Source organism: Phalacrocorax aristotelis, chromosome 2 (genome assembly GCF_949628215.1).
Source record: "Phalacrocorax aristotelis chromosome 2, bGulAri2.1, whole genome shotgun sequence".
Lineage (NCBI taxonomy): Eukaryota > Metazoa > Chordata > Aves > Suliformes > Phalacrocoracidae > Phalacrocorax > Phalacrocorax aristotelis.
The window spans coordinates 28,121,481-28,139,214 of NC_134277.1; the positions used below are offsets into that span (position 1 = coordinate 28,121,481).

The 17,734-nt window shown below is 37.0% G+C and overlaps 1 protein-coding gene across 3 annotated transcripts in view; it reads right to left on the bottom strand.

Annotated features, from left to right (window-relative positions):
- SLC25A13 (solute carrier family 25 member 13) overlaps positions 1–17,734 on the bottom strand; it is a 100,743-nt gene that overhangs the window by 27,072 nt on the left and 55,937 nt on the right. For all 3 annotated transcript variants that reach the window (XM_075082886.1, XM_075082885.1, XM_075082884.1), the window contains 8 exons: positions 15,890–16,036; positions 14,197–14,335; positions 13,274–13,367; positions 13,013–13,097; positions 10,720–10,804; positions 10,099–10,257; positions 3,163–3,215; positions 2,066–2,146 (listed from right to left, as the gene is read on the bottom strand). In XM_075082886.1, coding sequence (XP_074938987.1) covers positions 2,066–2,146; positions 3,163–3,215; positions 10,099–10,257; positions 10,720–10,804; positions 13,013–13,097; positions 13,274–13,367; positions 14,197–14,335; positions 15,890–16,036 — 843 coding nt within the window. The remainder of the gene's footprint in view (positions 1–2,065; positions 2,147–3,162; positions 3,216–10,098; positions 10,258–10,719; positions 10,805–13,012; positions 13,098–13,273; positions 13,368–14,196; positions 14,336–15,889; positions 16,037–17,734) is intronic.

The following is a 17,734-nucleotide window of genomic DNA, read 5'->3' on the forward strand; positions in this document are numbered from 1 at the left end:
ACTCTAACACATCATGCACTCCTGTCTTCTTGCCTCCCACATAAGCGATTACTACATGTGAAATGAGGTAAAAATCCGAGACTGTAAATTTTCAGAAGTACTCAACATTGTCCTTACTGTCTCCACGGTGAAACCAGAGGTTTCACGTTGGCTTAATCGGGGACAAAAAGTTGGGCCAATACAATGCTTAAAGCTATAGGAAAAAGCTTGCCTTTGGCATCTCATATTTTATGCATATATTTACATCATGAAAGAAACATTCACCCCAAAAAACTAGGCATCACATGTAATGAGAGCCTCTGCTGCTAGTCTGAATTGGGTTTAAAATTACAAATAAACCCCAAAGACCACCTGCAGAAAAGACAAGTTCCAACCTATCTACCTGGCACTAGACTATGCCCTTAAGTGGAGCACTCCAGTTAAAAGAAAACTCAGGGCATTCTGCCACTGCACGTCTACTGCTACAACTTTGTGCAGCATCTCATTGTTAATATATATTTCAAATACCAAATAGGACAAGCCATCATTTACAGCACGTTTAAAGTTTGTCTCAAGCCACCTATCTCTTAAAGCAGGTCCTTAGTTTACAAAGGAACTACTGGCATAAAGCTTGCTGCAGCATTCTCATGAATGACGGGTCTCTGTAAAGAGTGCTTTTTGTACCGCATTAAAAAATTCACAGCAGTCTGTAAAAATAAAAACTCTAGATCAAATGACATTTTAAATGAAAATTTTGCTGAATTCTCTATGGCTGCTATGTTCATAAGACGTTTTATTAGTGTAAGGGGCAAATACTTTTTACTCTGCAAGCATTTTATTGCATTTTTCCTTCATTTACAGCATGCTTTTTATTTAGGGCTTTAGAGACCTACATTCCTCTTCCTCCCCCTCCCCCCCCCGCTTTTTTTCCTCCTCTGAATGCTCCTAAAGTTACAGAACAAGGGGATCCTACCTGGCAGTCTACAACAGGTCAGTGATCAAACAGAAGGAGCAGTGAGACAGCAGCCAAATCCTGCCCCATCTCCTGAGAATTACAGAAAGCCAGGGCTTCTCAGCCTGTAATGCAACTGAGCCACTGCACCCTGAGGCTCAGATAATCGTAGTACGCTCTCTGCAAGCACATACAGCACTAATCTCCGCACCTACTGAGGTTAAGACACAAGCGTTTGTTTTTAAGTTGCTCCTCACTGTAGTTTTCGACACTGGTAGAAGCTGCTTGAAAATGTGACCTCATCCATCTTATGACAGCAGAAACAAAGATACACTGAAAATATACCAACATTGCTCTGCCCCAGTGATCAAAGCCAGTTTAAATAAACCGTGTTCTTTATCTGTAAAGCGCACTGGTCTTTGAACAACTATTCATTTTACCTAAAGTATTTACATTTGCTTGAACAAAATCAATACACCAGATAAAGTAGGCTGTAATATGAACAGACAGAACTAGACCAAACCGCGAAGTATTACCATTTACCCAGTAATATGCCAGTTGTTCATTAAGATACTACTTTGTGCAAGCAAAACACTCTTAAAAACTTAGTGGGTTTTAAGTACAGCCTACATTCAGGAATGCATTATGTACTGAGTTAACATTACACAGCCTACGTCTGCTATGAACTCAAAGAAGCATGAGTAGTTTTTGCCATTTCAAAAAGCCAGTATCACTGCAAAAAGTGAATATTAGTGGGCGCAATAACACATCAGGAAAGAAGTGACGTGGCAGAGTGGGTGCCACAAAGTAGTAACTAATTATTAACTTCTGGAAAGGTTAGCATGAATCCTCTTCAGGCCACAAGCTACAGCCAACATGAATAAAAACCCATTCTTTATTAAGGAAACAAACTCTAAATTGTGGGAATTATACAGCGCAGTTAAAAGGCACGATGCACAGAAACATTTACCCTTTCATCAAGAACGGCTGGCCTATCTAGGAAAGAACTGAGATGCTCTAGGAGAGTCTGCTCTTGAACCGGATCTGTGGTTAAACAGAAGCCTTAGTCCACATAGTTACTCTAACACACAGCACTTTCATGAATCTCATACAAAGGAAATTAAAGGTACTTACACAGCCACCAGCAAGAATTTCTGCAGCCAGTGGGACAGAGCCATCTTTAGTCATAAACTTATCTCTCACAAAATCATTAACCTTAAAAAACAAACAGTTATGAAAGCTGATAAATTAAATTCTGTGCAACTGAAAATGCCAATACATCCATGAGACTACCAAGCTAACAGATATCAAACAAATCTTAGATTTTATATGAAATATTGCAAAGCTGACTATATTTTTCTTTCTAACAAAGATTTGAAGCATAATTCAATTATTTATTATTGAAAAAAGATTACAATTGATAATTAAAATAATTATCAAAAAATTAATGATAAAATAATTTAAGATTTTAGAAATGCTTGCAACATTTACAAATTTCAATACAATTTCAAATTAATATCAGTGTTCAATAGTAAGTTTTAACACAATAGTAATTCAATTAACAGCATTAAGTACCTTTCTTTTTTCAAAATGCATATTACTAGCCTTTATGAATACTAGCTTATTGGTGAATAACCAATACATTAAGATTGGGTTACAGCGAGAAATTCTTCAGTGCCTTAAAATCATTCAAGAAATAACAAAATTACACACGTAAAACATTTAGGAAAAAAATGCATGCAAACAAGTTCCTTTCTTACCAACACTTCACTACATGCTCATATTATCTCCTGTTGCGCTAGAGTTAAACATACAGGAACCATGTGGAGACACAAAAAACAAAAGCCCTCCAAGTCCAATTAATAATTACTCATTTTTGCTAAGAAGCGAAACCAAAGGCCTGCACTACTTACAAACAGTCAGAGGAGCTGAACAAGTTGGATAAGCTTGTTACCGTTTGAAGCGAGTCCAAAAATAAGTTTTCAATAAGATTCTTAAAATATACATATATGTATCTGCATGAAGCTTCTATGCCACTTGTCACGTTCACAAGTCACATATAAACAGCTGCATTGTGCTTTTTGTAATTAAGTTAGTAACAAGCAAAAATGATGGAATACACTCTACCATGTTGCTGACACAATAAGGATACAAATCCTTAATGCGGTAATTTTAATTAGATGGACTTTACAATGTGGAGAAATGTGAAAGCATTCCATTTGCAAACTTACAGTAAGTTTTATGGCCTTCTCTGGTGCTACTCCTAATAGCTGTGGTAACAGACCTGTAACATGGAAATAAAGAATTCAATGCATCGAGTAACTTGGTATTAACTAAACAAATCAACAAATGTATGTAGAGATCACCACCTAGAAACGGGCAATTTTTACAGCAATTTTGTGTTATTATATTTAATGAGAGTACTTAAACATTCCATTTTGAGAACAAACTTTGTGCTACCACTTCAAGTGCTACCACTGCCTATACGTATTTGTTTCTTTAGCTTTTTTAAATCCGTGATACTAGCTCACTTGACGCTTAAACACTAATACAGGTTTGCCAACTATGTTTCAGTATTCTGTCCTAAACTAACATTTATTTTCTGCATCTTCACACAAAAATTAAGACTTTCTATTTAATTTTGTGAGCTACACAATATATCTACTTCAGAAATCATGATCACAGTATCCTTTTCTGGCAAAAAACAATGGCATTAGATGGCAGGACCCTAGGGGATAAGAATCAAAATAGTGCAAAACATTCAAACATGTATGGCTGCATTCTTGAGCTCTCTGCCCAGCTAACTCACCAGTTCTTAGAACAAAGGAAGTTATGCTGCTTTCTTCCCAGGTATGGAATTTACTATTTTATTTTGTTAGAAGTGATGCGCTACAGAACTGGAAATGGGAATCTCTGACTGCCAGCTTCACTTGCTTGAAGTGAACAGTTTATATTTTGTAAACTTTTGGATACAACCTAAAAATACCCAAAGCTTACCAATTAAGCCTGGGGCTAGAATGGTGTTGCAAGTGTTCATCAGCATAGCAAAATTAGGACACCATTCAGAAGTGTAAGAAAATCACCTTGGCTAGAGTTCCTGGTGCAGACCCCCTTTGTTTTAGTAGCTCAGACAATACCTTTGGGTACTTTCTACAAAGCCTGACATTTTCACTTCTCCATGGTTTTATTTTTGGAGAAAAAGACAACAATTAAGATTTCACTTCTAAGAACTAACTTGCCAAAAAGCATCTTCCCAAAGAGCTAAATGTCAGAATAACAAAGAGAAAGATGTACTTTCACTGGATTAGTGTATTCTTCCATCCTCCTACCACCCATCAGCCTTACTGGTTACTACTGATGCTCTAAATAAGGAAATGACATTGGCGAATAGCACCATTTGGCTTGTGGTAGCAGGAGGGCCAGCCATATTTATACACTAATGCCTTCAAACTTTTGTACCTGTATTAGTATTTTTGTTTTTCAGGTGTCAAAAAAGGGTAATTAATTGCATATACAGCTGATGTACATCCACACACAACATTTCCCCAAGACAACTGTGTTGAATTATGATCACATGGCTGAATATTCAAACAAAAGAATACAGTAATGCTATGTTCATATACAGTTACTAAAGAAAAAAAGATTCTGCAGAGTAAGTTAAATTTCAAAATTTGAATTTCTTAAACAGTTCTAATTGCACAGGTGACTTGAATCCAGACTTCAATTAAGCCATTAAGACAGTCAGAATTGTGTAATTAAATGTTACATTTTCTGCAGCACTATGAAGAAAATACAAGCATATACAATGAATAGGATTTTTCAGTTTTAGCCTTATACACACAAAATTATCTTTGTAACTGCTATGCATAGTTACATCTTACTATAGACATGTGTGGCTTTGTATGGACATTACAGCTAATAAACTGGTACCATTATTGATTAGAAAAACCATTTACTTTACAAGCACACTATCTGATCCTACACCTAATCCAGCAGAACTAGAGCAGGTCTATAAGCAGATATGTAATTCCCAAAGAACCACCTTGAGATCATTAATTTTAAAATCACATGTACGTATATTACTAGATCTAAGCTATATATAACATGACTTTGAAGTTATATTGTATCAAGTAAATTACAGAAGAAGACATTCTAAAATATCAAGATATAAAATTATAAAAATAGTCCAGTTGGAGATCAGTACGAACATCCAGTTTTGGAAGCAACATAAGCAGGACAAATCAAGTTCATTTCCACTAAACTGATCTGAAGATGGCCTTTTTACCATTTTTCATTTTTCAGTCCCTAAGACTTTGCATTTGCAAAGGCTCTTGTACAATTGCAGGGAAAACATGTTTATCTTGGCACAAGTTATTTTTTCCCATCTGGTCCATTCCTTTTGCACTCAAATCTGAATGGGACTGTTACGACTCAAAACTTTCCATAAAATGTCAATGTAGAAAAGAAAGATTAAATAGAATAGGTAGAAGTTACAAAAAACAAAATACCTCACCACCAAAAAAAAACCCCAAAACCCAACTGAACGACCAAAAACCCAGAGCATTTTTCTTTTTCTCTCTCTACTTCACCTATGATTTTATAGTATAAAAGGGCTTTTTAAGTTTAATTACAGATACTGCCATGTATGTCTACTGCAAGATAGCATACAGTATTCTAAAAGAGGTTGCATTAATTTTAATAGTACATTTTATAGCCTTGCCAGATGCCAGCTAGGCCTACTGTCTCCAGCAGCTTGGGAAGGTAGAGGGATTCTTCGTTTGCTCTCGTACTTATATACCTGTGCATTCTATACTTATGACTATCAAAACTAAACTACCTTTTCTTTATCCTTTTGATGAGAGCCCTGAAACATTGTTGAAAAGTTTTCTGAACATGGTAAAGATGATGAGTTTTGGAAGAAAGCAAGCACATCAAGGGACACATATGATAATGTCATTCTTCTGTTGGTGTTATTCTGACGTGCTGGGAATTTTTCAGTGTTACTATGCATTAGCAGATCAGCAATATGACAAATGCACAGATGTAGGACAGGCCTAATAATGTCTGACTCTCTTAAAAATGTACGCCTCATAACATCACAGAATAACACTTCTCACATGAGCATCCTGCTAGTGTGGTACACAGCAAACGTTATTCAACCCATTTTTATATATCCAAGGCTCTTCAGTAGCAATTACCACGTGTCACTTCATATTTCACACACTATTGTGTTAGGACTCTATGGGATGGTGAAGGTATATGCAAAAGAGAGCACCAAGTGCTTCATTCAGAGTCTGTGACATCATACAAGTTACTTTCTGAAAGCAGTCTAAATACATTGTGAATATACATGCAATAGCTCATCCAGCCCAGCTGCGGTGATGGCATCAAATCTTATTTGGCCAAAGACTTTTTTCAGACATCTAACAGTGAAACTTCAGTTTCACACTGTGTAACAGATGTGGCTTTTCCCTTCATATTAGAAAAACCGACTGACTGAAGATGTTGCTCAGTCTAAGTAAAATATTTGAAACCATTTGGACATCTGAGAGAAAGGTGGTAACAAAATACTGCCAAATTTTTCTACTACACGATTCACACAATAAATTGGGCAATTAATCACCAGCTGCCATTCAAGCACAGCTCCTTCATCCTGGAAATGGGGTATTTCTTGAAGATTTTGTGCTTTGACAGAACTTTGGGATAGGAATAGGCTTGTACTTCTATTCTACAAAAATGGTACTTCATTGCATACTTCTGGAGAAAACCTTCTGTCGTGGTCTTGCATCATTAGCATGGGAGTCCACCAGTAATAATGAATTTGGATGATTAAAATCTAAGATTAGAATGCATCTGGAGTCACTGCAGTGCTAGAAGCACCATCACAAGGAATAAAACCAACAAGTTCCTTAACAGTTAACGATCACAGATAACAGAGTCTTCCACAGCATTTCCTGGTGCTTTCATCCTCTAGAAGTGGCATTAACAGCATGGCTACTGAAATTTTTCACAAGCTACATTTTATCTCTGGTACTTAAATTTCCCACAGAATTTCTATGAAGTAGAGGTGAAATAATCTCTATTACATGTACTGCTTAAGACTGTGAAGCACTCTGTGACTCATTAGGTGGACTTCTGATTAAAATATGAAGAAATGCAGGGGACCTCATCAGTTGAAAGAGATGTTGACAAATCACAGCTTCCAAAATTTTCTTGTAATTGCATATATATAAATACCTGGGAGTTTCTAAATAAGTATTTCAGGTATAAATGTAGACACAACAGTAAATTATAGGTATATGAGATGGGTATTCTCTTTAGCCATGCTGAGAAAGAGACAGATTAAAAATTTATCTCAGATGTACAATCTTAAAAAAAAAAAAAGAATCTAACAACACAGCATTCGAATAACGCATGTTATAAAGGTTCTACAGAGCTTTATATCATGTTTGCGTTTTTTTTTTAATCAAAGTATCTTCTCAGTGGAAACAGCGATTATTCTTTGAACCAAATTCACATTAAACAAAATTTAGCGCTCTCTTTATATCCACAAGATGGTGTAATTTATCCTTATATGAGATGGTGGTTTAGAACATGGTGGTTTTGCCCTTTTGAAGTTTGGAATAAAATAATGATACAAAAAAGGAAAATCAGTTCGCTTCACTGGATGGAAATAGGTGCCTTGCATTAAAAATATCATCTGAAATGGCTGAGTTCAGAGTAGAGTTTATAATTCCTGCTTGCTTTCTTGCAGTGCAGCATGATGAAGAAACCACTGCTCCAAACGTTTTTACTATAATTTTTTTAAAAGGTTTTGCATCACTATTCAGCTAAGCAGGAGAACTCTACCAATGACAACTCCCTCCTCTAGTGGGAGAAAAAAGCCATGTTTATTTAACTCTGACCCCATCAAAGTGTGAGAAAGAATACCAGTTACCAAAGAGCAGCAAACGGTAAGGTACTCTGTAGTCTGTCTTACCTAGTGTAGTATTTAAGACTAGAGTGAGGTGATTCTTGCTATAACTTTACTGCATTAAATTGGGTGAATATACTAATCTATAAAATGTCCCTTTCAAATGTTCTTGTCCTCTCAAGCTTAACGTGAAACCTTCATTCTGCACTCAGTTGCTCAACCTTCTCTGACGTGATCTCCTTCGAAATCAAGCAATGGTCCAAGTTTACAAAACTGCACAAAGAAGCTTCACATTTTAAAGGAGTTTTCTCTATTTGACTCTTTAAAAAGAGAAGTTAAATCAGGGTGCCCTTTAAGAAGAGAATCTGTAGAAATGCAGGTCTCAATTTGCCTCTGAAATGATGGTGTTCTTTGCCATCACACAATTTCTACTATATAATCCAGAAATGAGATTATTGCCCTGGGTTTAGAAGTTCAGCTCCACCAAACTGTCTGAGATTTCGCTATTCAGTACTCCTAGGAAGAATGAAAGGTAGTAAAGGGGATGGGGAATGGGAAGACAACCTATACTGATGAAGGTTCCTGAAGTTCCCCAAATTTGGCAATGAAAAAATTACTCCAAAAACACAACAAGCAAATGGAGTTAAGAATACACATTTATGACATTTCTGAGGTTTATTTTTCCAGGTGAAAAAAATCACTGTGTTTCAGTGAGACACAAACAGATAATAGTGGAATTCTGCATATTTATTCTTATGGTATTCTGGAAGAAGCAGACATATATTTGCAGGGAATACATTTTGTTTTTCAGCCAATAACTGGGAGTTTTTATGATTCTGATTGGTATAAATCCTTACAAAATAGAAATCACGTCAATACTCTTTATTAGATTACTAGGCCAACTCAAAAAATTACTTTAAACTCAGTCAATAATATCAGAGCCTTCCCACCTCCAACTGTGCTGGAATAATTACAAAGTCTGCATTTTGCAGAGCAGCTACTGAGCCAACCTCCAGTAACTCAGGTCATATGTTAAGGAGCACACATGTATCACACCACTTACTTTTAATGTTGTTTCACACATTGTCTTGTAAACTGTTAAGTTTTTTTTTCAGGAAGCTGGAGCTTTCCCAGATCATAACAATATTTTACTGAAATCCTCCATCCTTCATTCCTGACTCAACTGCTTCTAGCAATTAATTTCTGTCATTACAATATTTTTATTTTCAAAAGTTACAAAAAAGTTTCTAAGCCAGCCAGCTAAAAATGAAATATGTAACACAAGTTTCAAATCCTCCCCAATGAATATGGCAGAGGAGGATAAGAGATCTTAATAATCGGGATATCAGAAATATAATTTGCTTTACCTCTCTGACAGAGAACAACTGCAGTCTCACACAGTTCATGATTTTTTATGACTACTTCTGCATTACCTGAACTTACACCATTGGTGCCATAACAGGGAGAAGGACAAAATAACAAAAAAGCGCCATCATCTAACTGCGGGCACTTACCTAAGATACCCAAAGTGAGGATGATTTACATCCTCAACAGAGTAAATGAGCTTTTGGAGCTTTCTCCATTGACTACAAAGGGAGCCTGGAACAGCTAACTTGGTAACTTGGGTGTATTGGTTATGTATATAAAGCTAAGTGGGTCGAAACCCAGCTAATCTCTCTGGCTGACTCAACAGTGACAAGCTAAGATGAGGTATACATAAAACTTGGTAAGGATGACTATTCCCAATGATTAGTGAAGCATATGCCACTTGTTCGGAGAAACCTTCTTGTCACAAAAGATATCACAACAGGAGATCTGGTAAATAAACAAGGTACCATATTTTTGTCTGTGTTTTTATGTTTTTAAATAGAGAGAAAACAGGTAAGAAAGAATGCTGAAACAAAAAAGTAAAATCAGATGATCTAACTTCTACTAAGCAGTACGAAATTTTCTTCGTACTAAGGATCGCTAAGGAAATGAAAACTTGACTAACAGTATATTTTTGCTGTAGGAAATTGCTATTGCTGCCCTGTTGTAGATGAGGAAGGAAAGGACAGAAAGGTCCTACAGAAATGTTCTCATTACAATAAGGTTTTAATTATCAAAAAGTTTCAAACTTCACCTGTAGCAGAACAGAAGCAAAAGCACAAACCAGGCAAAATTGAAGTCTTAGCAAAATAGGCTTAAAAATCTAGAGTTTCACTGAAGTCTTATTAGTATCTTAAAATTAGTATATACCACCTTTTAAACTTACCTCTATAAAGCCCAAAGAAACCTTCATAACGTAGCACTTTTTTGAAGCAATCAAAGCTGTTTTTATACATAAGTTCTCCCACAAAAGAGCCTGTAGAGCGCTGGTTTTGCATTCGAGTTTTTACCAAATCAATTGGATAGACTGCAGTGGCTCCAACAGCTGCAAATAAAAATCAAGCTGTTAAGAAAACATGGTTTTGCATTTGCAGTGTTTGACTGCAACTGTCATCTTCCACATTTATATCTCAAATACCAGTTTTATCATTCTTCTCCACAATATACTCTGAATACATTAAACTACCTCCCACAGTTTTAACCAAAAGCACTTCTTGGCCCTACCTCATTATTAATCTGATTCTTCTGAAACTGGTTTGGTGACAAATCAGATAGCAACACCACCTGCAAACTCCAATGGCTCATAAATTCCAAAACTCTCATAGACCAGACGACCTCTTCCCCTTTTCTATCTTACAGTCATCCCACTCCTTAGACACGGCTTCAAAGGAACGACTGAGAAGCCTTCCACACTTAAATGAAAGGCAGAAAGGGAAAAAGGGCAGAAGAAAAGAAGAAAAAACCCAAACAGTGAAGATAAATATTCCTTTGCTCAGCCATGACTAACCTCCAGCAACTGATCCAAGGGCAAACCTGTACGCTGATTCTGCAATCTGGATGAGAACAGGTCGAGACACATCGCCTGGAGCTTTCTGTCAAGGCAGGATTTAAAACAAAAGGAAAGACAAGAGAAATAATCAGAACACCATATTTCACGAGAGAACATCTCATGATCAGACAGATATAAAGATACCTGAGGAAAATCCCACAATACACTGAGGATTTTGTTTTCAATTATTATTTCTTTTCCACTGATTTCTAAGTGCCATATAATGTAGCCTCTTCAGATTGGAATAGCAAAGAAAAGAAAGAGTGATACTACAACAAAATTATACAACTCCAAAATCAATGGTCCAAATGTGCTTATGAGGGCACACATACTGCGTCTTAAGTAATTAATTTTCTACAGCTAAGAGCAACTCCGGTTTGGAATTTCTTTCTACTTTCGCCAAAAGCAGATACACCTATTAGTTCTCAGACTATCAAAACAACCATGCAATCATTGTTCACACATATTAGCTAAAGGAAAAGAAGGTTTCATAAAGCACTCCCACATTTTCGTTTTCCTCACAGTCCATGAGTGCTAATTGAACGCAATGAAAAGTAAAATTCAGAAGTGTTCCAGATTCAAAATTGCTATCAAATGAAAGAAAAGAATTCAGAAGACAGATGTTCTGTAGGGGCATTAAGTCTTACATACTTCCTAACACTTTTTCAATACTTTTTTTTTCTAGGATACCACAAGTAAAAGGGCAAAATAAATATGCCACAAGTAAAGGGGGAAAAAAAAAAAGATGTATTTTTTCCTGAAAATGTGTTTAGGATTTAGCTAATATTCCAATGTAGCTGGAGTTCAGCAGAAAATAAATTGAAGGTATCAATGTAGCTGAAAATCTTTTCAGTCTCAGCATCAAGCAGCTCACATTAAAAAGGAATTGGATGGAAAAGTGAAAAGGTAGGACATACATGCAGAAGAATTGGTAAGATATAAGCAGGTTCATATGTCCTAGCCTCTTAAAATGGCATAAATCATACAAAGACAGCGGTCCCAAAGTAAAAATTGAAGAAGCTGCCACTTTCACCATCACATTTTTGGCTACATTTTACTGCCACCTATTGTAACTTGCGTTACTTGATATTCAGTCCAATGCAAATGCTTTTAACTCCTTGAGGAGTCTTCTAGGAATAGATAGTGAGCTTTTGGGAGCCAACTCATTTGAATTCATCCCAGCATAGTCAACACTTAGTCACTTCTCAAACAAACAGAAAACCGCCACCCTAGATACTGTCCTGGAGTGGTGGTGGGGGTGTTCACATGTAGGGGAAGGAGGAGAAGAAGAAAGAGAAGCAAAGGAGATGCATGTGTACACACACACACAGAGGCCTGGCTTATGGCCTGGTAGTCCTAAAAATGTAGCCTGCATCAACTCATTGTGGTCAAACTGGCGTCTCCGCACAGACCCAGAGCAGGAAAAAAAAACCAACAAAAAAACCTTTAGTCTCACAAGACACAAAGTTAAGACTGCCTTAAAATAGAGACAGAGAAAGAGAGAAACAGAAACAGAGGGTTAGTTTTTAATCTATCTGTATAGAAACTTGTGTAAATAAAAATATAAGATATGCTAAAATAATACAAAAGCTAAAAAATCAGCAGGTTTGGCATTTAAAGAACGCTCCTATTTCTTTTTGCCTCAAACGCAACAAAAGTTCATTTTGTGTTATACCACTGAAAAGTCCTTTAGTTTTTGGAAATGCAGAGAATATTAATGCTTCTACTGAAACTGTGATGGTAGACTAAACATAATCTCTCCTATTTTCATATTCAGCAGAGCATAAAACAAAGCAGAGAATACTCTGAAGACAGGAACACACGTGTGTTCGGAAAAAGGGCTGCCATTTAATAGGCTAGATGCTGAAATTACCATTCATATTCGAAGCAGGAAGTCCTCCTTCCTCATTAAAAAGAACAGAGAGCAATAGAATCACATAACAGAAACACCTTAATTAGGTATGTATATACCTAATATTTACTGAATGGCTGGATGACACTCATACGTTTTATCTTTCCAAAGTAAATTACATTTAACCTGTCAACATGCAGCCCAAGAGAAAAGGGCACAGAGAAGAGAGATGGAGCACATGACACAGGTTAAAAATAAATTATAACAAGAAGGTATTTGTCACAGATATTACAGAACACAAGAGAAAAGCAACTTAACTGACAACACAGAAGGAGGCTGGCTATCTATTTACTTGGCACTGTAAACGGATAATAGGATCATACTGGCTTCTGTTCTTACCTGCCTCTGAGCCTCGGCCAGGTTGTAGGGCAACGTCCCTTCCTCCAGAGGAGCAATTCTTTCAATATCAGCTAACGTCATGCGCCTGAGGAAATCAATTCAGCCTTAGCGTCTGCTTAGACATGGGTTTTCAGGTCACAAGAAGTCATCTGCACGTGACCACTACACTAACCTCCTGTTCCCCAACACCACCTTCCCACTCCTTCCAAGAGGGAGAGAGGAGGACAAGAAAGAGAGGAGGATAGATAATTCTCCACTTACCCCCGTGGCTCATACAGATCTGCTAACTGAAACAAGATGTCAACTTCCATGGGTGTAACCTGACCAAATTTCTGAGCTGCCAGAACAAACTCCTCTGCAACAGAATAGAAGATACAGAAAAGAAAAACTAATTAAACCAGAACAAATAATCCAGAGCACCCCAGAGCTGCTTTACATTTTTGCATTAAGTAGAAGATGCTGGTGGGGCAGGGAGAAGGGGAGTAAAAGTGACCCACCGCAAAAGTGTTCCTGCCACTACATAAATTATGTTTTAAATGGTTTATCCTTCATGCAAATAAGTACAACTCTCTGGTCTTAAAGCTTAGCGCTATCCGCAGGATTTAGGATATTTGACATACGGTATCAATCAGTTGCGGGTCAGAAGGAAAAAAAAAATAAAAAGCAAACAGAAAAAAACCCCAGGAGTCAAGAGATGTGGAACTTTTCATGCATAGTCCCAGTAGGCCACAGTAATGAAACTTTGGCGTTGCACAGGGAATTCTCTATAAAAGTGGTTAGATATAGCAGATAACATCTTGTTCCAAGCTTGTAGATCAGCTTACTGTGCCGCCAATACAAGTTTATGGAATTCTTCAACTACCCTTGAAGGTCACTTTAATAGGCTGCCAATTTGGCAGGACTCCTAGGAAGTTTTTTAAACTTTTAAATATCTTTACATACTTTCCTCACCCTGCCCCCACCCCCAGTTTACTAGGACCTTTTTCTGATTGAAACAAAATGAAAAACCTGGAGGGTGGACTCCAACAGGAGTGTACAAAACTGAGTGGCGTACCAAGGAACGCTAATGAGGTGGGCTTTCTCCCCCTCCTGTTGATTTAAAAGCATACAGATGAGGTCTTTCCCTCCACCCGCCCCAACCAAACACCCAAGGAAACTTCCAGGCTGCAAACATTTCTACCAACCCTTAGTGACTTCCACATCTTTTCTATTTCCAGCCAGAGTACTGTAGATCTTTCTAATGAGCTCCATGTTGTTAAGGAGAGAATTAAATCCATTAAAATAGGAAAAGCTGACCTGATGGGAAGTGGTACCTCCAGCAGCCTAGAGTAGAGACAGTAAAAGAAGAAAAGAGAAAGGCGACTGTTACAAGACTAAGAAAAATCTTGAAATAAAGGTTCTCAAACAATGTTATTTTACAAGAGCGACAGTAGCACAGGGTTGGTTTTTTAAAAAAGACTGCAAAATAAAGAAAACTATGAAAGATTCTTATGTTACTGAAGCTAATCATGACCAGAATGTAAAACTCTCCCCACCATACAAACCTAAACAAATACATATGCAGGATTATAACAACATAACCAGTAGTAATTTACAAAGTTCAAGTTTCAGTACTGCTTCAGTTGGAAATGTTTCATAAGTTGGCTTATTTCTAGTAATGAGGAAATCTACTTCTACATGTAAAGTATATTACTATACAGAAAATTTCAACAAAATCAAAACATATTCTGAAAAAGGTCAGCTGAAACATTTAAATTCACAGGCATTTCAAGTCATGGAAAACCAGCAGTAAGCTCTCAGGCTTATATCAGGCAGTCAAACAAAATGGGAACAATAAGGCTTGAACAGTTATTCATTCTCAAATAAGAACTGCGCCTAAACCTTTGTTTTAAAGTGGTGCTGGGTCTGCACACAGAAAAATTATTGGATCAATTCTCTACTGAAAGTATAAAATCAAGCAAATTTCTGAAAACCATGTATAAGCTTGCCAAAATTGAATTGACCTTAAGGGATAATAAAAAATCTTATCTTATGTTTTGTGAGAGAGTATATGACCCAGGAAAACTGATAACAAGACTGGGGAGAGAACTGAGGATGAAAGTATCAGATCTCATTGTCAGTCCCTAAGTCTTCTGGCTATGCTTTTTATTGTATGCTTCTTCCAATATTCTGTCCAGAGTTCGCAGTTCTCATCACTTCACACATCTCCCAGGAAATCTCCCTTGCAAGTCAAAGAAGAACATATTTTAAACCTGGATATGGCCAGACTTTGGATTACAAATTCCCAAGATTAGAAACTGTGGTCAAAACTGAATGTACTTTATTTTTTTTTCCTTCAGTGAAATTGCAGAATTGTAATATCTAATTTGGTTTATGCACTTCAAGCTGAAAAAAAAGTGTACACTCAAGTGTAACAATTATCAGTTAATATATAGTGAATGCCTTTGGGTGATGTTCCAGTTCATACACTGTCCCAGGTGCTTGAAAATCACACTCAGGAGCTTAGAATTGACATTACAAAGCAAGTCCTTTGAAGATGGCTTCCTAAGTGAGATGCAATAGCATTTTGAGCATTTTGACATATCTGACACAGTCCACTATGATGGAATGACTGGAAATAGTCAGGCAAACTCTACATTTGTAGGTCATTACTAAGGTCCATCTACCTGCTTTGTCTTTTGTCTCAGGAGACCAGGATCACTGAGGGTACATATTCTTCAGTAAGGGTTATCTTTCATACGTGTACATAATAACTGCTAAACTTGCATGCATGCATAAGTTGAACTACGTGCCATTTATAGTAGTCAAGGTACATAAAAAAGGAATCCCACGTCTGTATGCCAGAACTTTCCCAGTTGGGATACCAGAACTACTCACAGCTACTAGGCATTCTTCTACAAATGGTGTCAGCATGTGTGGCCGGATAGTGACCATAATGTCCCTGAAGTCCATAGCTGTGACTCTTCCAGCTTGAGCATTGTCTCTCTGCACAAAAGCTTGTTTTGCATGTTCCAACTGTATCTCCTGAAAACATACAGGGGAAAAAAAAAAAGCTAGGTTCAAAATCATCACCGTAATACTTAGGTTTTACATAATGCAGTCCTACAAGATATCTCATACTTAACAAAACACAATTACATGTAATCTGATTTTAATTAGATATTGTATGTCTAACTTTCAGCCTATTCTATCGGTGCCACATATGGCCTCTATCATTGAGCTCAATATCTAGGACAACTATCGTGACTTCTCTGTTGTCTGGTCATGCGATTCATTTAACTGAGAAATGGAGGGCGTGTATCAACACACCAGTGCAGGTAACCTCCCACTCATGAACATGAAAGTGTTCCATGATGTGTATTATCCAGTTTATTGCATGTGTCACAGCAGATCAAAATACTTTCTATAAAAGCATTTGCTACTCCTTGAATGAGGACAATGCAATCATCAGAAATTTCCACATAGACACCCACTAATCTTGAAAGCATTCCCTCAAAAAGCATCCTCATTTAAAACAAAGTTATTTGTCTACAAAAGACATCAGCAGTTTAATTTAGAACTCCTTGTATCGTGACTGATTAAAGATCAGTTCTCAATATTTCAGCAGTAGTAACAGGCAGAGATCAATCACACAAGCATTATCTGATGCAACCACCTGATAATCTCATTTTGTGATTCAAATGTACCCCTGAGAGAAGAGGGGAGAAAAAAAGGCATTTAATCTCTCAAAATTCTTCTTTTCCTACTGACACCTTCACCCTTTCTTCATAAACTACTGTCAGACTTTCTTATTTTTTTTGTTTTTCATTTAAAAAGAACAATCCTGCACAAATAGTAACTTGAAAATATATATGAACTTTTTGTTCAGTTCTACAGGTTTGCCAAAACCAGAAATACCTTTTGGTGATGTACTTAGACTTACTAATCTATATTTCTTTGGCGAATGGAGGAAAACAAATCATTGCCATGTCCTCCCTTTAAATTTCAAGGCTTATAAAAACTTACTCACTGGAAATACAGTGCTTAGTCTGAATATATATTCATAATCAGTTATTCAGAAAATGGAATCAGAGCAAAAGTATGGCAGCAATACTAAGCAAGTCTTGCAGTGAACCATGATGCTATCCTATTATTTCCATTTTATTTGCAAATATATACCTTCAAAGTCACACTAAACCGAGACTCAGGCTAGCCAAAAATCACCAGCACAATGTATTCACGGTGAGTATGATCTCCTTTAAGTTGGTATTTATCTCACAGCAGCATTCAAGGGAATGGAGAGCAAAGGGTGAAAGGCAAATTCAGCTGGCATAGGATCAGACCTGCCAGAGGCCTACATCCACGCTCCCTCCTTCTGCTCATGCCATGGCCACTGATGCATGCTGCCACTCAAACCATGCCTGTCTTTTCATTGCAGCCTCCTAACCTCTCCAATTTTAGTTCTAATTTCTAATTAAAACACTGTACCCTGACCTGAAAGGTATGATGAAAACCTCCTAATATATTAGGCAGAAGGATGAAAGGCGGGGGAAGGGGGAAGTACTGATCAATGTTTCAACACTGCATTTCACTCACAGAATTATTCAGAAATTTCTGCTTTTGATGAGAAATGCTTGCTTGTGGGGGTTATAATTTGAGGTGTTACAATTTCAGTTCTGTCACGTTTCCTTTACATTACAGCCCCCTATGTGGAGGTGTTACAATTCAGCAACAATATTCACT